This window comes from Gasterosteus aculeatus, chromosome 14, assembly GCF_964276395.1.
Source record: "Gasterosteus aculeatus chromosome 14, fGasAcu3.hap1.1, whole genome shotgun sequence".
NCBI classification, from domain to species: domain Eukaryota; kingdom Metazoa; phylum Chordata; class Actinopteri; order Perciformes; family Gasterosteidae; genus Gasterosteus; species Gasterosteus aculeatus.
In genome coordinates, this window is record NC_135702.1 from 7344299 (window position 1) to 7368167 (window position 23869).

At 42.6% G+C, this 23869-nt stretch overlaps 2 protein-coding genes across 10 annotated transcripts; one reads left to right on the forward strand and one right to left on the reverse strand.

The window, feature by feature from the left end:
- Window positions 1-9: 9 nt before the first annotated feature.
- On the reverse strand, window positions 10-2575 carry mlana (melan-A). 2 transcript variants are annotated; one of them, XM_040197868.2, is made up of 5 exons: window positions 2392-2575; window positions 1448-1540; window positions 1219-1315; window positions 852-959; window positions 10-212 (listed from the first exon to the last, which is right to left on the reverse strand). In XM_040197868.2, the coding sequence occupies exons 2-5, from the start codon at window positions 1534-1536 to the stop codon at window positions 144-146; spliced, it is 363 nt and encodes a 120-aa protein (XP_040053802.1). In that variant the 5' UTR covers window positions 1537-1540; window positions 2392-2575; the 3' UTR covers window positions 10-143. The 2 variants fall into 2 exon arrangements, with proteins under 2 accessions (XP_040053802.1, XP_040053801.1); XM_040197867.2 differs by having other exon boundaries at window positions 852-962.
- Window positions 2576-4092: 1517 nt separating this feature from the next.
- LOC120831929 (nipped-B-like protein B) lies at window positions 4093-23505 on the forward strand. 8 transcript variants are annotated; one of them, XM_040197855.2, is made up of 47 exons: window positions 4093-4492; window positions 5933-6081; window positions 6595-6760; window positions 7607-7707; window positions 8499-8607; window positions 8696-8844; window positions 9472-9590; window positions 9678-9768; window positions 9880-10407; window positions 10514-11890; window positions 12065-12175; window positions 12411-12590; window positions 12799-12870; window positions 12967-13056; window positions 13139-13239; window positions 13321-13407; window positions 13511-13730; window positions 14005-14156; window positions 14238-14318; window positions 14458-14558; window positions 14658-14784; window positions 14881-14963; window positions 15102-15234; window positions 15345-15488; window positions 15584-15670; window positions 15863-16071; window positions 16152-16254; window positions 16337-16435; window positions 16624-16770; window positions 17149-17283; window positions 17366-17464; window positions 17578-17631; window positions 17741-17849; window positions 17963-18099; window positions 18311-18451; window positions 18550-18643; window positions 18953-19107; window positions 19190-19280; window positions 19407-19580; window positions 19667-19857; window positions 19990-20097; window positions 20278-20478; window positions 20597-20743; window positions 20872-21269; window positions 21388-21562; window positions 22083-22274; window positions 22493-23505. In XM_040197855.2, the coding sequence occupies exons 2-47, from the start codon at window positions 6018-6020 to the stop codon at window positions 22844-22846; spliced, it is 7986 nt and encodes a 2661-aa protein (XP_040053789.2). In that variant the 5' UTR covers window positions 4093-4492; window positions 5933-6017; the 3' UTR covers window positions 22847-23505. The 8 variants fall into 8 exon arrangements, with proteins under 8 accessions (XP_040053789.2, XP_077943924.1, XP_077943923.1 ...); XM_078087798.1 differs by having other exon boundaries at window positions 4153-4759; window positions 9883-10407; XM_078087797.1 differs by having other exon boundaries at window positions 4153-4697; window positions 9883-10407.
- Window positions 23506-23869: the final 364 nt, after the last annotated feature.

Sequence of the window (23869 nt, forward strand, 5' to 3'; positions counted from 1 at the left end):
ACAGATGGAAAAGTTTCATCTATTGGTATATTTAGCTACGACATATAAGAAACCATTGGATTATTCATCATCGGACAACAGAACAGTTTGTTCTTCAGTGTTTCTGTTTCTTCAGGCATCTGTCCATCTTCTGCAGAAGTCCTTCAGGGCGAATAGGGGGGAGGCAGCGGCCCGGAGGAGATCTTATCGTAGGCAGGAGGAGCATTGGCAACCTAGAGTAGAGAGCAAGAAAGACATCCAAATAAAAACTGAGTTCCACACTGACGAGGCCATATCGTTTCGCTGAATCGGAACATTCCTTTTACACACATGAAATTGAGTATCATATCTGGCTACTTAAGGCCCAGTCTGGGTTTAAATAATTTTGGTCTTTGTCTTGAAGGATTCAACAGTGCATGTTGCACGGTTCGAATGATTTTTTTTTTTTTGTGCATTTTAGTCATCGTAAAAAGGACATCATGCCTCACACACATGGTGCTGATCTGATTCTCCTCCACTGTTGCAGCACACATGGATACACAAGCCTCTCTTGGTAGTGGAACACTTTTAATATGTTCCCCTGGGCTGTGACTCATTAATCTACCATCCATTGCATCAGCTTCATGTGTGCTATACAGAATATAGTATTGCTGACTACAAAGTTAATGACTACCTCATACTGAATTGTTTATTGGAGGTTTGCTAAGAATTATTTGGTACCAGTTAAATGCAGTGACTAGTACTTGTTATGGGAATGGCTAGTGGTTATTGTTCATCTGTTTTCCTGACCTAGTAAAATAATGGGCTCGGGGACATGGAGAGACAATAGAAGGCCTGTAAAGCGAGTCATGGGGTGGCTTCATGTCCCTCACCGTGGGTCGGAAGCTGCCGAAGTCAGTGGCAGCCATCTTGTTATCCGCTGAAGGTCCCGCCTCTGAGTACTGGCCTTCTGTGTGACTCGGTGTTCCCGATCTAGGGCTCTGCTTTGGGAGACAAAGATGCATGATGATTATGTTGAGGTAAATAGAAAGAAAACTGATCAAACAGAACAGATGTACAGATGGGAAGATTTGAACACAGATACTTAACATCAACTCATCCATATTAAATGAGAGGAAATCACTTTATTGCTTGAATAGTATTTCACAGAATCAGCCTTAACCTGGTTTTACAAAGATGAATCCTCACTTTAAGTATGTGGCAGATAATACTGAATGAAAGAAAGTATGATGGTCTCACCCTGATGATTTTGTAGCCACTCCTCTTCTTGAAGTACCAGCAGCCCAGGATTAGGAGAGATGCCAGGATTACCACCAGCAGAACTATGCCCACTGCCCTGTGGTTGATACATTTTATTTTAATGCAATACAACTATGTACAATAAATGTATTCAGGAAGATCAGTATAATCTATGTGATTTAATCAAGCCTTTGAGCCGTGAATTTCAAAAAGAAATGTATCCACTTACTCCTCAGCTCTGATATATCCTCGCCTGCTGCTGGCAAAATAAATGTTGAAATCTCCACGAGGCATCCCGTCTGTACGGTTACAGGGCATTAAGCTGAAAGTTAACAAAAGAAACACTTTAGTAACTGAGCGAGTTGTACGGTAGTGACCAGTTTCTTAACCGGGGTGTACTGTTGTGTATCAATCTATTTTTTTCCTCTACATCAGATAAAGAATGGCCTATGATGATGAAAACTAGGAATCCAAAGTATGCCGTATTGAACATTAAATATGCCTTTGCCTGTAAATATGCCATTATTCGCACACTTGGCTGCATCTACAGCTTTGTACTGTGAAATACATTTGCTACCTATATAATAATAATATTATGAAAAATATAATATTTATGGTTACATATTAAAAAATGTGTTTCATAGCCTACTCCATCTTAAAGCTTTAAACCATGTTTTAGCCTCAACCACTTACAAAAAAAAGTCCATCATTTGTTGGTAACATTCTGGATAATCTGCTCATTAACTTTTCTTTTTTATCACACAGTAATTCACTGCCCTCGCTGCTCAGAGCCTTTGTGTGTCCTGTTGCATTATCCTCCACTGTTTCTCTTTCCTAGTGCTAAGTCTTAAGAAAAATATGTGAACACATAAACTTATACATTATTGTGTTTTTGCAAATGAAGATTAGCTATATTTAATATTGTCGCGACTAAACTTGGATTGCATTAAAACATATGGCTGGGCTGATGTGTACCAAACGATACCGGGACATTTATTTTACCACACAACATAATCTTTTGTCCTGCCCGATGAGATCATATTTGGACTTCAGTTGACAGCAATGTCCATTAAAAGTAACTCTTAACACATACCAATTATACTGTAGGCCACGCCTGTATTTCTGCCAAAAAAATAAGACAAAAAGAACAAATCCCACAAATAATGATCTTACCAAATTGGATAATTAGATTGCAGAGAGTATCTTGGTCCTTGTAGCTCTGTGTTCCTTCACTCCTCAAAGATCTGGCCTTGGTATGTCGGAGAGAGGAGAGGGGCACCACAAACCCTCATGACCGTCACGGGTTAGAGGCTCATGGCTAAATCCATTGAAGCAGACTAATTACCGTGAAACCCCGCGGTCTTAAACGCAACATTATTATTCACTCGTGAAACTACAGGCGTCAGCTGCTGCCTTTTCATGTGAATGTGAGCGTGTGTGCGTGTGGCTATTCGCAAATAGAAGCTACATTAAATCTATGGCCGTGATCATAATACAACTGATTATTCAATAATATATACTGCAAGTTGTTTGATATTGATATGAAACATTATGGATGTATAAAATATGGACAAATAACGATAAAAGGAATATGAGGTCAGCTCCTTATCAAGTGGGCCTACTGCGCAGTTGAAGTAGCACGAAGGCCTGAAGGCATCTTTTTTTATTGGTTTAAAGTGGATTCAGTGTCTTTCATTCTGCCTTTGCTCCTTTCTAATAAATCACTTTGACAATAGTCTTCAAATATAATTAAATGTCTGGGTAAAATACTTTTCCGTTTATGTTATTACAGCAGCTGCTTCTCAGTGACAAGAAATTGTTCTTGTGACTTTGATTTGTTTTCAACATTCAAGTTGTGCAACAAAAGAGAGGTTGTGTTGAAATGCCAAACAGTTGCTAAAGGATGAGCTGGACAGAGAGGCACACAGGCGGGAGGAAAAGAAAACTTTGCTTTAGTTAACCAAAAATTAATAAAATATCGACCAATCAATTAAATTCCTCTAACGTGCAAACATTTATTAGGGCACTTTTTCAAGTTCTGAAAAATATTTTTATTTTTTTCCACAAGAGGGAGACTAAAACCTGTTTATGAAATAGTCGGTATTGATCACTCTTGCCATCCTTGCCAAAACTTTGGCCTGTTAGATACTACACATTAGTGATTGTTTTATATTGGCTTGCATGTTTCTACGCATCCACATCACAGTTATTAAATGGCCTGCAGTGAAATGAAAGACGAATAAACTAGGATACTACTTGAGGGTATTTCTATTAAATTGTATGGTATGTGCAATAACACTTAAACACTTGATTACATTTTGTCAAATCATCTCCGCCCCAAACATGATCAGAAATCTATATTTGGCTCATTTTAACATACATTTTCTACATCGTTTACACACGTCATACTATTTCAAGAGGTCACTTAGGTCATGTTATAGCTGTGTTATAGCTTGTGTTATAGCTTAAGAATACTTATGGTATAGAATATGGTTCCCAACAAAAGAAAGTTGGCACCCTGAGGAGGACACTTTTGCAGCTTTGGGTAATAGTGGGTTATTGACGGGGAGTGGAAAACTGATTTATTATTGTTCATGTGTTTATTCTGTGTCAAGTAGGAAAGAATGGCAGATTATCAGTAAGTAAACGCTCCCCTTTACTATAAATATAAACATTATAGACCAATGATTTCTATACACGAAGATTAGAAGATTTGCTTATCATTACTGGACTGAATTATTTCCTATAAATTTGAAATGTGAGCAAAAAGCTGTTAATTGTTGACGTTAATTAGCTGCAGCTCCTCGCCGGTTGAGGGAGTTATTCACATTCCTCTTTACCGGTTCTTCCGGTCGTCATTTTGAAAGAGAGATAGAGGGATAGGGGGTGGATAGACAATGTGGACCCCCCCCCCCTCTTTTTCCCCCTCTGTCCCTCGAATGCTATTAAAATCAACCGGTACCCGCAGAACCTTCCCACCAGCTTCTGATAAACAGTCGCCCCGATGAGGCCGGTTGTACGGGGATGCTCTCCCCATCCCGGCAGACATGTTCGCCGTGAGAGAGAAGAAAGCGCCCCCCCCCGCACACACACACAGTCCCCTCGACGGGGATCACCGCCGTTGTGTAAGCTAGTGCTCGGAGGAGCTGTTTGAACAGTGGGACGGAGAGGGAGCCAGAGACTCTTCTCCAGCTGCCATCCTGCTCCTGCTCCTCCTCCTCCCCCCTCCTCCTCCTTTAAACACAACCACTTCTCTTTCTCATCACATCCAAAGGTAAATAAGCCGGATTCGAGTACAACAACCTCCGTTCGGGCAAATTGTCCGGCTCCCTGGGTGTTTCCGGTTCGTCAGACCCACCGGGCGGCCGTTGGGAACCGTTTAACGGGGATCGCGCCGGGGCTATATCTCTGATTTCTGATGGGGTCTCCGCTTTGTACCCCTGCCTCCCTGGCGACGGGTCGGGGTTACGCTTCCTAAGGCAAGTCCGAGGTCCACTTTGTGAGCTGGTGGTGCGTGGATGGAGGCCACGGGAAGTGCGAGGTGAACGTCTAAACCCCGCACGCGACCTATGCGATAATAATAAAAAAAAGAGCGACATAAAGTAGGCTAACTCCGGTGCAATCACTCCCGGTGATGCTAGCTTACCGTTCGGCAAGTTACTGTAACGTTACCTTGCCAGTTAGCATACGCTAGCGAACTACCTCGCCAGTTGTTGCTAGCCGGCTATCCCTGAGTTGATTTTAGTCACTTTCACAGACGTCGTCACGCTACTAGTCGTCTTGGCAAGTATGTAAAGCACCGAGGCACTAATACACGAATAATGGTAAAGTCCCATCTGGTGTAAGCTAACGCTAACGTCCCTTCTGTTGGACAGCCCCGGAAACCTTAGCTGACATTGTAACAAAAGAAATAATTTGAGCTTTAACTACAATGTTTTGTGAATTGCGTTTTGCGTGTGGGTTTCGGCTACAATGACGGGTGTTACGTTAACTATACTGACTTTAGGGTTGGATATACGTACACGGAGAGAGAGAAACACCGAAACGTTGCAACTTTTTTTTAAATCTCTATTCTATCAACAACAAAAAAAAAGCTAGCTAGGTTCGTCACTGCTCGAGTCTGTTTGCAATGCTCGACGTTCTCCGTCGCTTTGAGAGCCCGTATTGTCTGTAGTAGCCTCGCGTCTCTGCAAAATGGCACGTTCGAGTCTAGCAGGTTGAAATGTCCAAGCTAAACATGCATACAGGGAAGCTGTGTACGTATAACCTTTAAGGAAACAAGATGGTTGGAGGCACCAGGAACTGATATGTATCAATAACTTGTAAGAGCATTCCCAGGCTCGCTGCAAGGCCGGTGTTTAGCCGTACATAAACCTAAACCGAGCCTTATCCGTGAGCCTAGCCACCAAGGGGGCTCCTATCTTTTGTCAACAAGAGGCAAACACTCATTGTCGAGGAAACAGACGTCCACTTTAACATCTGCATGAGCTGTCTGCGTCTGAGGTGCATTTATGCTGCCAGTGTAATAATGCACACTCATGAGCTGACACCACTATGTATCCCCATCCCGCAATGTATTTACACGGAAAACAACAGGCTTGTTTTCAATCCTACCATGAACAATGTTTTATGTAATGACATCCATACTTTTTTTTTTAACAGTTACTGTTCTCTAAAAGGGTTTTTTGCTACTTTCTTCGTTTTGTTTCTGCAGCATTTTGGAGATGTGAGAAATAGGAAGAGATTGGTGATATTGAGCAGCCTGTGCATTGCCACGACCTTTTGACCTCATCTTCAGCATGAATGGTGATATGCCTCATGTTCCCATCACTACTCTTGCTGGAATTGCTAGCCTGACAGACTGTAAGTGCAACATCATCTCTCTCTAATGCTGTTCACACAGCCTAAACTCTTAAATTCAAGTTAGTGCTTTTGTGGTAAGTTTAAAGAATGCGCAACTAATGAAATGCTATATCTTGAGTAGTGTTTTAGTGCTTCTACTTTAATGTGGAGTTTGCTGGCTTCTCACTACTCGGCTCTAGTGCAAAGATATGATTTAAAATGTAAATGAGTTCGATGGACCTGGATGGATGAAAAGAAAGACAGTACATTTATGTGTCAGTTCCACTTCTTCATTTATTCGTAAGCCTTCAAATGTTTACCCCAAAATACAAATGTAAATGTCAGTTGACATATCTAAAATAGACATTGTCTGAAAACTCTTGATTGTTTCATTGGCATTTGGCACTACCACCAAATAAAGTGAGATATTTTTACAATACATATACAAATCCTTTCCCCAAACTGTTTTCTTTTCCCTTTCCTACTTCCCTTTTATTTCCCACCTAACTTGTTTGCCCATCACCGTCCTTTTAGTGTTGAACCAGCTGCCCTTGCCGTCTCCTCTCCCTGCCACCACTGCTAAGAGTCTGCTCTACAATGGAAGGATCTCTGAAGAGGTCAGCAACCTGCTGGTGTGTCGGGACGAAAATCTGGTGACTCAACTGGCACACAGCCTTAACCAAGTGTCCACTGAACACATGTGAGTACCACTCGCTGCACTTTCAACAGCTTTACGATCATTTTAAATTCTTGAGTGACGCTCGGGAGAAGCTATTACACTGTATTTATAAAAGTGTGTGAGAAAACTTAAAATGTGTTTTTGATTTGGAGAAGAAATCGGTGTTGAGCTAAATTTGTTGTTAATAGTGTTTGCGTAAATGTTAGCGTTTCATTGTTTACTTTAACAGTGCGTGAAGGACTAGGTTACGCATAGAATCGGGAGAGCAGACACAGGTGGAACAAATAGAGAACATATAGCAACATATAGCAACATAGTTGATGCTCTTTAACACAAAGAGACACAGCCCCCTCCTTTGCTATCTGTAGGATTATATGTGATGTGCTGCCCGGTCCATAGTTAATTATAGGGGTAGACATTCCGCCTCTTAAACCTATGTGGTGGAGAGGAAGAGGCCCCCCCGAGAACACCCCTCTGGCTGTAGTAGAATGGCGCAGTCCAATTATCCAGGCCCATCAACTAGACAGGTGTGATGCAGCAGCTCGGTCTTTTGCCAGCAAGATGGTTGACTACAGAAGGATGTTTAGAAAGCTGTGAACAATTTACGTCAACCTTAATCGTTATAAAATTTCACCCGACTGCGGGTATGTGATCGAGATAAGTAAATTACGCCCAAAAAGTGTCTTTGTGTCTTCCTGCTGTTGAAATAACCGATATGCCTGGTCGAAGGTACGGCTGGTAGCTACAGCCGCCACACTAGTGAGGCATTGACAGTTCAATTGCAGTGATCACATTACACTCACTGCCGTACCAGGGCAACTGTTGCCTGGAATATGACTGTGCACTGTTCTTTTGCTTGCTTTCTAGAGAGTTGAAGGACAACTTGGGGAACGATGAACCTGAGGGTGACATGCCAATGCTTCTACAAACTCTGCTGTCCTTAAACCCCAAAATCTTCAGGGACAAAAGTATGCCAATTCAGTACATGTTTTGCATGCTCTTTCCTGGCCGTTGTCCTGGTTTTCACTCTAACTATATTTTCCCCTGAGTATTTCCTGGGTCATGCAAATAATGGCGGAAAACTCAATTTGAATAGAACGTCTTCACAGCAGACCTTTTCAAACAGTAAAACACAGGTTTAACTAATAACATTATTATTTTGTTATACCTGAACCCAGCTGTTTATTACTGTAATTTGTACCACCTAAATTTAAAACATTTTTTAGTTCTGAATTTAAAGTAATGGTCTATCATTCTTTTGAAAAATATAGAACAAAAATGGGCAACAGAAAAATACTTAATGACACAAATTAATTGTATCTCTAATTTCGATAAAGGCTTCAATATTTTTCTTTTAACCTGTTGGAGGAACACTTCTAGTTTTGTGAGCAGCTGTTCTTTTTTCAGTGTTACAATTATTAAAAAGCATATGCATACTTCTACAATAGCAAAGTCGAAGTGTTTACACAAGTTAATGGTGTGCTAACGTATTCTGCTATTAGACACTATGTTTGATATATTGCCTTCCAACCTCCTTCACAACGTTTAACCAAGACCAGCTCAAATTCTGAAACAATTGCATGAGAGTCTTTGTAGCCCGGCCATATAATCGTCAGATTGTTGTCTGAGCCGGCCAATGCTACACAATGAATGTCCAGTCTGCATTTGAGGTCGAGACTTGGTAAAGTTTAAGTCGTGTGTGTGTGTTCAGCTTCTTTGTATGACCTTATTTGTGGATTGTCCTATCCTTACCTCTTAGGTGTAATGCAGCAGCCAATGTTGCAACAGTATAAACTATCTCAAAATCAGGTGCATGGGAGCCCAGGATCAAACTATCAGCAAACCTCTGTCCCCCAAAGCCCGTCTGGGTAAGACAGGGCCAGTTTATTACAGCCAGATGATGAAAATGTAGAAGGGTTGTATTCCGACTAAAACGACTTCCTACCTCCTTCGCAGATGTTTTGCCTCCCCACAGTCTGGATCAAGTGCTCGGTTCTTACCCCAGCAGAACAGCCCTATACCCAGTCCTTATACCCCTCAGAGTCCTGCAGACTACATGCAGTACAATCCCCCCAGTTACTCTCAGCACCAACAGACACAGCAGGGTGAGTACATATTCAAGTGAAGAAAAATGTATCTTCAACTGCTTGGCATACCTTTCTGTTTGTATCAGTGAATTACTATTGATTAGGAGGATTAACCTTGAATTGTTAAGTTGTCATTTTGTGTGCATTTATGCTGGTGGAAAACCAAAACAAGGTGGACAATTTTTAACAAAAAAACTACTATGGAGAGATTATTGCATGCATTCCATTTGGATTACCAATGTTTATTTGTTTGTCTGTAAATCATTCTGCGTAAAGAGACTACATGCAGTGCACTACATATTTAAGGTGTGGCTTTAGGGGATCACACTTTGTTTGTTCACAGCACATGAAGCTAATAGCTGAAGGTTAATGTGCATTTCCTCTCACTTTGTTTTCATTTTAAAAAGTCACCGCCTGCTTGGCGTTTTAGATACGCTTTGCTGGACAAAATGGCGTAACTAATCCTTTAACGTCATCATGTATAAACTTCTGTGGCAATAGTTGTCAGTTGATATCTTGAGACTTCCATACCTTGACATGGTAAATAAAACGGCTGTTATGGTGTAAAATAAGTTCTGTATCTCAGGGAGACGCGAGGCACATCACAAATTAACTGTATATTTTATTTTGCTCTCTCTCTTTTAGTTAGAAATATCCATGACGACAAGGTCTCAGGTCAGCTATCAAGCACTTCATCCAATCATAATGCGAGGCTAGGCTCAGATGAAGACTACATCAACATGGCTCACAGACTGGGAGATGAGGTAATGCAGACGATCAAGATATCCTGAACTGGACCTTGGCAGGTGCTGACTGTTTAACGGGATGATAAATGTCTCGTGTTCCAACAGGAGAACGACCCCTCCATGAGGGCTGCCACGTTTCCAGTTAAATCACCCGAGTCTTTGTGTTCCCCTGCTGGGAGTGAGGAGGCCGCAAAAAGTATGCTACATTAGCAACAAGCCCATTCATCTTTATTCGGTGCACTCAAAATGAATGCACCTTTGTTCAGTCATTATTTGCAAAGACTAAAGAGATTTATTTGTGTTTAAGCAGGGTCCAGGCCTCCCCTTATCATGCAGTCCCCTCCACCTGATATGCCACCAGTTGCAGCACCTGACTTGCACCTTACCTCTGCTGACCGCAAAAAAAAGCAGAACGAAAGGAGTAAAGAAGAAAATGAGCTGACAGACAAAAATGCCTCGTATGGCATTGTTAGTTCTCCAGCAAAAGAGTCCGCCAGGCTGACTATTAAACTGTCGCGGGTCAAGCTTGCCGACTCGGATCAATCTGGAGAGCTGCCTCAGAGGCCACTTCTTGATTCAGAACATGAAACTGACTTGACGAATAATAGTAATACTCCGATGTCAAGGACTGCCCAGGACCCGTCACACAGGTTCGTGGCCGAGGAGCAGGCGAACTGTAAGCCAGTTCCTGTTCGGCCAAATAGCAAGGAGTCCGGAGTCGTCAGTGGGGTTGTGTTTGATGATGCCGAGATAGACACACTGGCAGAGATCGAGAGAATAGAACGCGAGTCGGCCAGTGAAAAAGAGAGATGGTCTAAAGAAGTCCAGGATAAAGGTATTGTGTGTCTTGCCTTTGCCCACTGCCTTTAAAACAATGTTTCATTAACCTAGGATTCTTGGTACTTTAAGAAGAGTCAAGCTAAATATGTTTTCTATTGCAGATAAGCCACTGAAGAAACGGAAGCAAGACACGTATCCTCAGGAACCTGGAGGCGATTCAGGGGACGGGCCTACGGTACAAGGAGGCAACACTGATAGCAAGTTGAGATCCAAGAAGACAAATGCTGCAAGTAACGGGGCCAGTCGACCTGCCTTGATGGTCAGTATTGATCTGCAGCAAGCTGGCAGAATCAAGGGACAGCCTGTGGTGGTCCTGGAAGCACAGACGTTTTGTGAGGACCACCTGCGGCACCTAAAGACAAAGCCCGATGGAAAGGTAGACAAAGTTGCAGCAAACAGACCTGGGATCATCAAACAGAATGCAGACAACCCCAGGAAGTCCTGCTCGGACAGGCAACCAGAAGCCCTGAAACAGAAGCCGGAAAGCCAACGCGAATCCAAACACAAGCATGAGGGCAAAACCGGCAGTGGCAAGAAACACTCGGAAGACCGACGGCTGGACACACCGCGACCGAAGCATGACAAGCACTCAGAGCAGCGCAGCAAAGAGGAAAAGAACCACAACATTCACCGACCCCATATCAGTAACCCCGAAACTCCGAAAACCGCGAGCAAGGCAGAGCGCAACTCCAAACACGGTGATGGCAAAGCCAGGGACCGAGAGAGAGACAAGAACAAAGAGAAAGAGAGAGACCGAGATAAAGACAAAGTTGTGGATAGAGATGACAGGGATAAGGACAGAGAGAAAGAGAAGGATAGGGTTAAGGACAAAGATAGAGACTACGATAAAGATAAGGACAAGATTGGAGATAAGAACAGGGAAAAGGTTCGAGATAGGGAAGGAGATAAAGAAAAACAAGAGAAAAACAAAACAAGGGATAGGGACAAAGACAGGAAGCACAAGACGTCAAGGGAAAACTGCAGCAGACCCTCTCCTGACAGGCCTACGAAGCCCGACAGCCCGAGAGTGAAGCAAGACGATGGTGGAAAATCCACCGACCTGAATGGTCGGCAGAAGACCGAGAGTTCTGGCCTTCAAAACGCACAGAATAAGAAAGACCGGAAAAGTGGGGATGGCAGCGCCAGCTGCCAAGCTGGAAACAACAAGCAGCAACCTTTGGAGACAAAACATTGTGAATTCCCCTCATACCTGCTGGGTGGCAAGTCTGGAAGTCTGAAGAACTTTGTGATTCCAAAATTAAAACGGGATGTGAAAGATCTCCAACTTCCAGACAAACTGATTGAGAGCTGGACCGAACCCTTAGTCCGGCTGGAGAGGCTGTCGCTGATAAAGGACTTGAACAAAGGCACTAAGCCCGTCGTCGTGCTCAACAAACTCAACCTCGACGAGGTAAAAAGGATCATTAAGGAAAGCAGGAACACAAACAGCACCAGATTCCTCGACAAATCGGGGAGAGGTATGACTTTGGTTACTAGATATGCATGCAAAACTCCTGTGCATTGACAAGTGTGCTATGGCTTCTGGATGTTTGTTTATGTTAAACCACTGTTTCAGGAGCCATAATGAGTTACTTCTTGCATCTCCCCTAAAAGTATAGATTATTCTGTCCTGAACACCAACTTTCTTCCAGAAAACAAGCGAAAACACAGTGTGGTCAGTAAGAAAAGCAAGTACGCTGAGTTGGAGGAAGACAGCGATGACTCTGATGATAACGACGATGGCGATAACTCTGACAATGAATGTGAGTATTAAATCAAATAAAAAATCTATTTATTGTATTAGAGTATTGCAAAATCTGTCAACGCCACGGTCTCCGCTTTTGACAGAAGGTTGTTTTTGCGGAGCTCCACCAATATGTACCTGTCAATACTTGATATAGTAATTAATACATTGTATTTATTTATTTATTAAAGCAATGATTGCTGCTTAAAGGACCTAATATTTTCTGACCTCTCCTTTCTCTGTTGTGATTTCAGCTCCAAAGAAACGCTACAAGAAAGATCACGACAAGTCCTGGAAACACGAAGAGAGGAAGGGTACTGGGCAGCACCGGAGCGGTGGGTCGCACGGCGCTCGCCGGGGGTCCGGCAGCGGTCACCGCGAAAAGAGTCCAGATGGTTCAGACCAAGACTCTCCAGCACCAAGCTTGCGTGACAGTGAGTTTTTATTGGAGAAGAAAAAATGTAAATAAATGTAGTATACGAGGGAGGGAGAGCTTTTATTTTGTGATGAATCTCTAAAAGGACGACTTCTTTCAGCAAACTTATTGAAACGGATTCTTTCTCCGTTAAACTGCTTGAGAGTGAGATGCCGCTGTGAACGGCATGACTAACGTCTTGTTCGAATGACTTTTTTATTTTTCAGTTGCCAGAAAATTGAAGAAAAAGGAGAAACAAAAAACCAAGAAAGCGTACGATTCCAAGCTGACACCAGAGGGTATTTATTTTACTGCTATGAATTATTTTATAGTGATATTGCGTTTTTAATACTACATATTTGTAATAATCTTTTGTGTTTACATTGGTGTAACAGAAAAGTTGGACTCCTCCACATTTAAGAGATTCACGGCCAACATGGACAGCATTATCGAGAGCCTCGAGGACGTAGACCTCACCGCTGCAGGTAAACATCCAGAGATCCGCAGCTTCCAAAGCCGGCGTTTGTTGGAACAACGTCAACATTGTAACTGTGTGACCTCAAACAGATGATGATGAGATACCGGAGGAGCTCTTGCTCGGAAAGCACCAATTGAACGAGCTAGGCAACGACTCTGCTAAGATCAAAGCAATGTGCATCTTTAACAAGGTACGGCGTCACTTGGTTACCCTGAGGTTCATAGGTAATATTTAAAGATCATACATTCTAGCTGGTTACTCTGATCCTCAGTGTTCGACTAAGAAACTGGTGAAAATGTTGAATATCCTCGAGAAGAACATCCAGGACAGCGTCAAACTTTCCACACTAATGAATCATGTAAGTTGCCAGCTGGATTTTGTCTTATAGCTGCACTTGTGCTGTACACTAAACTTTAACTGTGTTGTGAATAAACTGAAACTCACCGGACCTGTTTTTGAAGGAAAATGATTCAATGGACGAGGAGCGGTTGTGGCGTGACCTCATCATGGAGCGGGTTGCTAAGTCTGCCGATGCCTGTTTGACTGCACTCAACATCATGACATCGCCACACATGCCCAAGGCAGTTTATATAGAAGATGTGATCGAGAGGGTGCTGCAGTACACAAAGTTCCATCTGCAAAATTCTTTATACCCTCAGTATGACCCAGTCTACAGAAAAGGTCAGCACAGTTTTATTCCATTCTTCTAAGTTGTACTACTGTAGAAATCTTGAGCTCAGCAAGCTGTTTTTGCATATTAGTAGGCCGACAGTCAATCCATGCTGGCCCAAATAATCCTAGCGTTTATTTAAAAGAAAGCTATAAATGGAGTAGCACCGTTACTACAAATAATTCATTGGTATATTGTAATGGTATTTTTACATTAAAATAATATATATATATTTTTTTACATAATAATAAAATGTTCATTGTCCCTTCATCTTCCTCACCTAAGGTGGCATGCATACTTCAAAGTCCAAGAGAGCAAAGATTTCCACCCACAAACAGAAGGTGGTAGTGATGCTCTACGACAAAGTCTGTGATATTGTGAGCAATATTTCGGAGCTTCTGGAAATCCAGCTGCTAACTGACACCACTATTCTCCAGGTGATACTCTGACATCATTTAATCCCATCAAACCGTTTAACCTCGGTCTGTTTAACCTTTGACTCTGTGCCCGCGTTACAGGTGTCCACTCTGGGCATTACACCTTTCTTTGTGGAGAATGTCAGCGAACTGCAGTTATGTGCCATCACACTTGTGACCGCAGTAAGTCTGCCATGACATGCAATTTTTATGTTGTTTCATTGTCCATTTTGCTGTTGCTTCAGATTGCTTTTCTAAATTTTTGTTTACTCCTGTCGTTACGTTTTTTTATTGAGCGCTTTTGTGTTTTACTCTTCCTTAGGTGTTCTCCCGTTACGAGAAGCACAGGCAGCTCATTCTTGAAGAGATCTTCACCTCCTTAGCTAGACTGCCTACTAGCAAGCGCAGCCTTAGGAACTTTAGGTAACTACATCTTGCTCGTTCAAATACCATGAATAAAGAGTGTCTTTTTTGTTGCATTGTTCAGTAAACTTAGGATACTTGTGTCTGGTGTTTCTCCAGACTAAACAATGATTCGGATGAGGAGCCTTTGCATATCCAGATGGTCACAGCGCTGGTTCTTCAGCTCATCCAGTGTGTGGTTCGCCTCCCCTTAGAGAGGGACGCAGAAGGTGAACATAATAAGAAGGTAACTACCCAGCATTTGTTTTAAATCTCATTCATCTAAAAATATGTATTTTATTCAGAAATGTTTGTACATGTTTGTTACTTTTTTTGCTCCTAGGTGGATAAAGATGTTTTTATCACAAACTCCTATGAAACGGCCATGAGGACGGCTCAGAACTTCCTGTCTGTGTTTCTCAAGAAGTAAGTAATTTGTCTGTAGTCTGTGAACGAGAAGCACACTGCACCTTCTTCTACTGTGGAACAGTTTGTAATCTTACCGGTTTTCTTTTTTTAAATGCATTTTTTAACAATACATTTGATTGTGTGTGTGTGTTTCAGGTGTGGCAGCAAGCAAGGCGAGGATGACTACAGGCCTCTGTTTGAGAACTTTGTCCATGACCTGCTGTCTGCAGTCAACCGGCCTGAGTGGCCTGCAGCTGAACTGCTGCTCAGTTTACTGGGCCGGCTGCTGGTGAGTAGCGTCGCCCACTTCAACCGAGTTATTGTCAAACATCAGTCCAGTGGGCTGTTCAGTTGGTGTTGATGTCGTCCCCCCCCCCCTCCTCACATCTCGTACTCCAGGTGCACCAGTTCAGTAACAAGCACACCGAAATGGCACTCAGGGTGGCATCGCTGGACTACCTCGGCACTGTCGCTTCTAGCCTGCGCAAAGATGCCGTCAATAGCAACGTGGACCAAAAAGCCATCGACCGCATTCTCAGAGAGGTAGACTTGATCGTTCCCGGAATTATTTGAAAGGATGTAAATGAACAATTGTCAGGCTGCGTTGAGATTCTCCTGACTTATTGATCTCGTTACAGACTCAAGGCAGTGATGAGATCCCGAAACTCCAGAAGGCTTTGCTGGACTACATACATGAGCACATGGAGACCGATCCAGCTCTAGTGGTGAGCATTTTATTTTCATATATTGATCTGTATTCACAGGATTCTCATCGTGGTCACATTTACGATACCCTATGGACTAAATGCTAAGTGTTTACAGGCCGTGGTTATCATTATCACAATAGCAACAACTGTTATGTTTCCAACAGAGTTCCTACATTTTTCATGACATGTGTATGTGCTCGTTTCATTTAGTTTGCCAGGAAGTTTTATATTGCTCAGTGGTTCAGGGACACTATCACCGAGGCAGACAAAGCGGTAAAGTCTCAGAATGACGATGAGGACCTCAGACACCAATCCATGGATGTTGATTCAACTGAGGAGATTGTACAACGGGCCGAGACGCGGAAGAAGTTCCTCCGCAAGGTTATGAAGACCTCACCATCAGATTGGAGTTCTTTCAGGTAAATACTACTTTTCTCTGGCGCTGATCCACCTGTTCACCAGTCCTGACATTCAACTGTCCTCTTGACTTTTCTTGCAGTATAAACTCTGACACCGTAGCCTATGAGGACTCCTGCCTGATCGTCAGATATCTGGCCTCCATGAGGCCGTTCTCACAGAGCTTTGATATTTATTTATCACAGGTAGGAGGATTCATTTCAAATGAACGTCAGGAAGAGATTACTTTGTGTTTGCTGTGGTTGACTCACTCTCTCTTTCATATAGATTCTGAGAGTGCTGGGGGAGAGTGCCATCGCAGTCCGAACTAAAGCCATGAAGTGTCTGTCTGAAGTAGTAGCCGTGGATCCAAGTATTCTTGCTCGGGTCAGTCCTCTCGTATGGGTCGCTACACATCGCTTAGGCCACTGGATCGACAGCGGTCTCAGGTCCTGCTACGGAGTGTTAGGGTGGTATTGCCGGGCAATTGTGCCCGTTTGGGACGGTGACACTTTCATCCATAACATTCAGTAATGGTTCTCTGCTCTGACTAATCTCTCCTGTTTGCTTTGCAGTTGGATATGCAGCGTGGAGTTCACTGTCGCCTCATGGATAACTCCACCAGTGTGCGAGAGGCCGCCGTGGAGCTGCTCGGCCGCTTTGTGCTCAGTCGACCGCAGCTCATTGAGCAGTACTACGACATGCTCATTGAAAGGATATTGGTAATTTCTAAAGCTTCCATCTCATCTCACCTCATCTTGAGGCTTTGTATCCTACACAAATAACTCTCAGGGAGCAGTTTGAATTGATTCACATCAGGTGGCGTCTTGGGAGTTTGTGGAAGCGATAGCATCCATCATAAGCGACAGACTGAAGGGGAGCTTCCCTCGACTTAAGCAACAAACAAATATATATATATATATATATATAATTATTTTTTTTGTGCCAACGGCCATTTAAGGTTTAATCAATAAGAATAAGCTTTTCCCACACTGCCACCTAAAGAGCAGTAGAGCAACTGCAACTATTTAACAGTGCAATTGAGCCATACACTTATTGTTTAAATTGTTTCAGCCATTATCTGTACCCACTTTGAACAGGACACCGGTATCAGTGTGAGGAAGAGGGTCATTAAGATCTTGAGGGATATTTGCCTTGAGCTGCCGGACTTCCATAAGATCACCGAGATGTGTGTCAGGATGATCCGGAGGGTCAACGACGAAGAGGGGATCAAGGTTTGTGTGTACTTCTATCTGTATGCTGCTCAAGCTGGCTGGCTGTTTTTATAAATAATCTCTCTCTCACTTTTGCCTGCAGAAATTGGTGAATGAGACGTTCCAGAAAATCTGGTTCACTCCCACGCCGAGTCATGACAAAAATGCCATGACCCGGAAGATCCTGAACATCACGGATGTGGTGCGTACTGCCTGGTCATGTGACGAAGTATTCGGCACAACATTCAAATCGGAAACATTTGGTGTTTGACATTGTAGTACTCTGACTCATGTCATGTTTTCATTTCATCCAAGGTCTCTGCATGTAAAGATACAGGCTACGATTGGTTTGAGCAGCTTCTACAAAATGTGAGTTGTTTAACTTGTTTGATCTCATCAGCGTATGAAGGCTTTTCGATAGCTCCTGTGAATATTTTTTCTGGCATTTCACCGAACTTCTGTATGACATTTATTTTAGCTACTGAAGTCCGAAGAGCAAGCTTCGTACAAACCCGCCAAGAAAGCCTGCATTCAGTTAGTGGACAATCTAGTGGAACACATACTGAAATCTGAGGAGTCTATCGCAGGTATTTAAAATAAATGGAATATCCTGTTGGATACATATTTGGTACTGCATTCTTGTTGTACTACATTCATACGCTTTGAGCGAATGTTGACGTTTTCTGCATTTGCGTTTCAGACTGTGAGGACAAAGGGGTCATCTCGGGTCGTCTGGTAGCCTGCATCACCACGCTCTACCTGTTCACCAAGATCAGAGCACAGTTAATGGTCAAACATGCCATGACCCTGCAGCCCTACTTGACCACCAAGTGCAACGTAAGGCGCTGCATGATTTTGTTCGGTATTGGCCCATTATCTTTTTGCTTGTGTGAAAGTAAGCAATCATATGTTGAGTCTTATGCCCACATGACAGAACTGAACGCCACCAGCTTTTGTTTCGTGCCATTGAGCAACCTAGTGTCAGCAAATGGAAACATCCATTGCTTCGCTTAGTACTGAACAACTCTCTCCAATTTGACATTTCCAGACTCAGAATGACTTTGTGGTGATATGTAACGTGGCGAAGATCTTGGAGCTGGTGGTGCCTCTGATGGAACAACCGAGTGAGAACTTCCTCACTACCATAGAAGAAGACCTGATGAAGCTCATTATCAAATACGGCATGACGGTCAGTGTTGTTTACAGCTCTCACACATGGCTCTCCAAACTACTCTTTTTGAAGCGCGCAGATTTGATTTGAGCATGTTTGCTGTGTCTGCTTCTCAGGTCGTGCAGCACTCTGTAAGCTGTCTCGGTGCTGTTGTCAACAAGGTCACACACAACTACAAGTTTGTCTGGGCTTGTTTCAACCGCTACTATGGTAAGTGTTATGTATTGTTCATACCTTCACTTTAACATAAGCATACATTTTTGCATACCAGAATTTGTATATACCTTGAAATGGAAAATGCTGAAGAATGATCTAAACCACACCAACATTTGAATAACATGTAATGTGGCTTGTGTTTGCTATCCTGTTCATTTGACTTCACATTAAAGGTTACGATACCCTCGTTGCCTCGTTACACATGCAAACCAACACCGTTCTGTAATTAGGATTCTTGTTAGTTCCCTGTATGAACAAGGAAAAAAAAAAAAGGTTTCCTTTCATTGCTCTATCATTCAACAGGAGCGCTGGCAAAACTGAAGACACAGCACCAGGAGGACGCCAACAGCTTGACTCTGGCTGCGAACAAACCTACTCTCCTGCGCGCACTCTTCACTGTGGGGGCTCTCTGCCGACACTTTGATTTTGACCAAGAGGAGTTCAAGGGTGCTAACAAGGTAAATGCAGCAACCGGCTTGGACTAAATCCACGACTGATATGGAACCTGGCTTGATGACCGACCCGCCCTGTGTCTCCTAGATTGTCATCAAGGATAAAGTGCTGGAGCTTCTGTTGTACTTCACCACTCACGAGGATGAAGAGGTCCAGATCAAGGCCCTCACGGGTCTAGGTACAGTGCAACTCATTGCACACTTACATAAGTATTTATACTGCATTTACTTGTTTTTGTTTATAATGTCTTTGAATTTAGTTTCCTCTGAATTAATTGTATTCAATTAATTCCCGTTGTCTCAAGGCTTCCAGTTCATCATGCATCCAGAAGTCATGTTTGTGCAGGATGTGAAGGTTCTATATAACAATACGCTGTCAGATGAAACCAGTTTAGTCACTCTAAAGATCCAGGTACTGAAAAACCTGCAGACATACCTGTCAGAGGAGGACTCTCGAATGCAGGTGGCCGATCGCGAATGTAAGTTTACAGAAATCATCAATATGTTCAGCATGTCAGTCATATTGAGCAGTATGATCTAATGTGTGCTTTTTTTTATTATTCAGGGAAGAATCAAGCTAAGCAGGAAGATCTGAAGGAGATGGGGGACATCTCATCAGGCATGAGCAGCTCCATAATGCAGATTTACCTGAAGCAGGTGCTCGAGTCCTTTTTCCACTCCCAGTCCACTGTTCGGCACTTTGCCCTGAGTGTCATCATACTGACTCTCAGCCAGGGCCTCGTCCACCCTGTTCAGGTATGTTCACAGTCACTCCGGCATACTCACCCGAGGCTCAGACATGAGATTATATTTTTTCTCATAGGGTCAACATGTCTTTAATCCGTCATTAGCAGCTGTTCAATTATGTTTCACAATTTTTTTTTCTAGTGTGTGCCCTACCTGATAGCAATGGGAACAGACCCTGAGCCAACCATGAAGAACAAGGCGGATCAACAATTGGCAGAGATCGACAAGAAATATTGCGGCTTCATCCACGTGAGTAACTGACTTGGTGAAAAGGTGAAAGATGACTCGCTTTTACATTTTCTGTGGGCAGAAGTTCGCATTTGTAATGAATTTAAAACAAAACTTATACTCTATACTTTCACAAAAAAATAATCTTATATTTTAGAAAGATCTCATTTAATCTATAAACAAATCTCTGTAAATTCACAGATGAAGGCTGTGGCAGGGTTGAAGATGTCTTATCAGGTACAACAGGCAATAAATGGATCCAAAGGCGCAGTGATTCGAGGTTTTCGCCACGATGACTCGGACTCTTCCCTCTGCTCTCATCTCTACACTCTGGTCCGAGGGAATCGACAACACAGGCGGGCTTTCCTCATTTCCCTGCTCAACCTGTTTGACGACAGCTCCGTGAGTTCCCCTTTCTGCTTCTCTTTGTGTCCGTCTGAAGGCTGGATTGTCTCCCACCACCCATCATCCAAACTTCACAGGATGGTTAATTTATATATTTACATTTTGTCCCCTGCAGAAAACTGAGGTGAACAGGCTGCTGTTCATAGCCGACAACTTGGCCTACTTCCCCTACCAGACCCAGGAGGAGCCACTTTTTATCATGCACCATGTGGATATTACTCTGTCTGTATCTGGTAGCAACCTGCTCCAGTCGTTCAAGGAGGTGAGAAGCTGTGTTTAATTTTGTGTATCTTGCCTGTTAATTAACCTGGGTATTATGGGATGCAAAGCTTGTGTAATATATGCGCTTTATATTTGGTCAGTGTTTGAGCGTTTTTGTTCTCTCTGCAGTCTTTACAGAAAGGATCCGTACAAAAGGAAAAGAAGACAACGATGACGAAGAAGTTGATGAAGACAAAGAAGAAAAAGAAGAAGAAGAAGAAGGAGAAGAAGCCTCAGAGAAGAAAAAACAGCTCTGATGACGACGACGAAATTGAATACGAAGAAGAGGACAATGAGCAGAGCAGCAGCACATCTAGCAGCAGTGACGAGGAGGAGGAAGAGGTGGTTCACAGCCAAAAGAAACTGGCACTCTTTGACTCAGACGGCGATGAGGACGAGGATGCAGTGATGGACCGTCTGCCTGAAAACCCCAACCCTCTGCTGGACTTTGCCAGTGCGTCACAGGGAATTCTGCTGCTGCTGGTTCTAAAGCAACATCTGAAGAATCTGTACGGCTTCTCGGACAGGTAGACCACGTGTAAAAAAAAAAAAAAATCAAACGCAGTCCCCAAATCTGTCATCCACTGAGCAATGCCGCCGTTTTACACAACACAAACTCCATCAAACTTTTTGTTTGCGTTGCAGCAAAATCCAGAAGTATTCCCCGACAGAGTCCGCCAAGGTGTACGACAAGGCAGTGAACAGGAAATCTAAGGTGCACTTCAACCCTCGGCAGACACTGGAGTACCTGAAGAGGGACCTCGACAACGCAGATCTCAGCATCGAGATCAAAAGGAATATCGTGAAACAATATTTGGACGTAAGCATTCCGCTCTGTATTTTTGAGTAAAATTGGAGATGATTCCAGCAAAGTTTGTCTTCACTTGTCACTTTGTCTCTTGTCTGTTACTTGTTCGTTAGTGCACTTTATGCTTAATATTTTTCTTTTTAACTTTTTAATATTTAAATTTTTTAAACTTTTTCCCCTTGTTTTATACTAACCCATAGCCTTAGCCTTATTCTACTAACCAATTGCATTAGCATTTCATTCCACTTTATTTTATTATTTTATTACTTGTGCACTGTTGTCTTGTCTGTCTACTGTCGCGCACTAACCGCCAAGACAAATTCCTTGTATGTTTGACATATTTTGGCTAATAAATGTTTCCTGATTCCTGAAAGTTTAGTTTTGACCAGCTATTGCAACACTGCGATAATATCAGGGTTGACCATTAGTGCTTTATATGGTGCTATATCGATATATTTCATATGCAGACCTCGTTTTGGAATGAACTATTTTAGTTCTAGGAATATGAAGGTATCTGCTTTTTGACTCTCAGTTCAAGGTACTGATGGAACACTTGGATCGCGACGAAGAGGACGAGGAGGGTGAAGCGAGTGCCAATGCCAGAAACAAAGCCATTACTGCACTGCTGAAGGTCCCAAAATCTTCCAACCAGAACCACACTAAAAATGAACCCGTTCCCGTGGAGACAGATGAGGAGGAGAGTGAGGAAGAAGAGGCTCCTGAGGTAGGAATTTTTAAATGAATACTAATATGATTACTATCTTTACATCCGTGTGTGTGTGTGTGTGTGTGTGTGTGTGTGTGTGTGTGTGTGTGTGTGTGTGTGTGTGTGTGTGTGTGTGTGTGTGTGTGTGTCTCAAACCTGGTGGTTTGTACTGCTGCAGCTGTTCACACGTTTTCCCAACATTTCTGTGATGCTTCACACGCTTCTTCTACCCACAGCGGAAACCAAAAAAAGGGGTGGAGTCCGCAGAGGACACAGGTCACATGAACGAGAGAGTGAAGGCCATGGACATCATTGCCATCTGGTGTCCCAAATACAAAGACAGACCGCAGATTGCCAGGGTCATCCAGAGGATCAAAACTGGCTACAGTATACACTGGATGACTGGATCTTACTCTGGCTCGTGGACCGAGGTAAAGAAACGGGAAGGTCGCAAAAAGGTTCCCTGGGTTGACAACATCAAGGAGTCAGACATCATTTACAAGAAAATATCTTTGTCAAGTGGACACAAGCTGACGAACAAAGTGGCAGAGACGTTACGGGCGCTATACGCTGCCAAGGACGGGGACTAAGCGTTAATCAACTGAAATAACTCAAATCTGCGTGGATCCAATGTGTTTCAGAGAGAAAGCTTTTTAGATTTACGGACCAGATGGAGGGAAAGTATTGCGAACAATGATCTGTTTGAATACAGACATGTTTAAGTTTTAACACATGAAAAACACAAGAAGGAAATGTTTTGGAAAACATTATGTGGGAGTTCCTTCGCTGTTGTGCAGCAACTTTGTTGTTTGATTTTTACTCCCACTGTATAATAGTTTAACTAAACACATGTTTATATCTGAACATAATTCTGTAAAAAAAAAAACTGAATGTTGGAAGTTAGTGTATTGATGATGTTCTTAATAAAGTGTTTTTGGAGTTTAAACTAGCATCAGATGGATTTATTCACTTTGTCTGAGCTCCAACAACTTTTTAAATCTGTTTTTATTTCTTGTTTTGACCATTCTGTTGTTTACCCACACTGTGTAACGGAGTATCTTTGATATAATTTATTTATGTTAAGAGCAGTGCAGTATCTGTGCCTATATGCAGGGGAAGTTATATTGTTTTTAATATAGATTTTGATGTTATAGACACAGGGCAAGAAAAAAGTGACTCCCATCTCAACCCTCCCCCGCTCTTCTTGTGGAACAAAATACTGCAATAAATATTTCTTATGTCTTTGTTACTTGTTTGCACCTTTTTTAACCCACTTCAAAATAGCTAGACCTCAGGTTCATCCTTTTTTCCTGTACTCTCATTCCAGAGATCAGTGTGACTGAAGAAAGTAATTTCAACGTTTGACCGGACCTTTTAGAGGTTATTCATTCTCAAGTAACTTAAACCTCCATTCACTCTGCAAAATTTGCCTCAACAAGAAAAACCCAAAAGATGATCATGCTGTTGTGATGTAAGTGTGGATTCAAAATCTCAAATCTCTTGAATCTGTCTCCCACATTTACTACTGGTTGATAAACTGTGCGCAATTCATATTTTATCTTAAATTCTGCGTTTTGGAAGAGCATGCTTTATTTAAATACACACTACATGCA

Bases quoted from the DNA above. Each gene is read 5' to 3' on its own strand.
- LOC120831929 (XM_040197855.2), top strand. From the start codon at position 6,018: ATGAATGGTGATATGCCTCATGTTCCCATCACTACTCTTGCTGGAATT. The intron at 6,761-7,606 runs GTGAGTACCACT...CTTGCTTTCTAG, and splicing joins CAAGTGTCCACTGAACACAT to AGAGTTGAAGGACAACTTGG. The intron at 15,235-15,344 runs GTGAGTAGCGTC...CTCGTACTCCAG, and splicing joins GTTTACTGGGCCGGCTGCTG to GTGCACCAGTTCAGTAACAA.
- mlana (XM_040197867.2), bottom strand. From the start codon at position 1,536: ATGCCCTGTAACCGTACAGACGGGATGCCTCGTGGAGATTTCAACATT. The intron at 1,316-1,447 runs GTAAGTGGATAC...TATCAACCACAG, and splicing joins GGATATATCAGAGCTGAGGA to GGCAGTGGGCATAGTTCTGC. The intron at 963-1,218 runs GTGAGACCATCA...TGTCTCCCAAAG, and splicing joins GTGGCTACAAAATCATCAGG to CAGAGCCCTAGATCGGGAAC.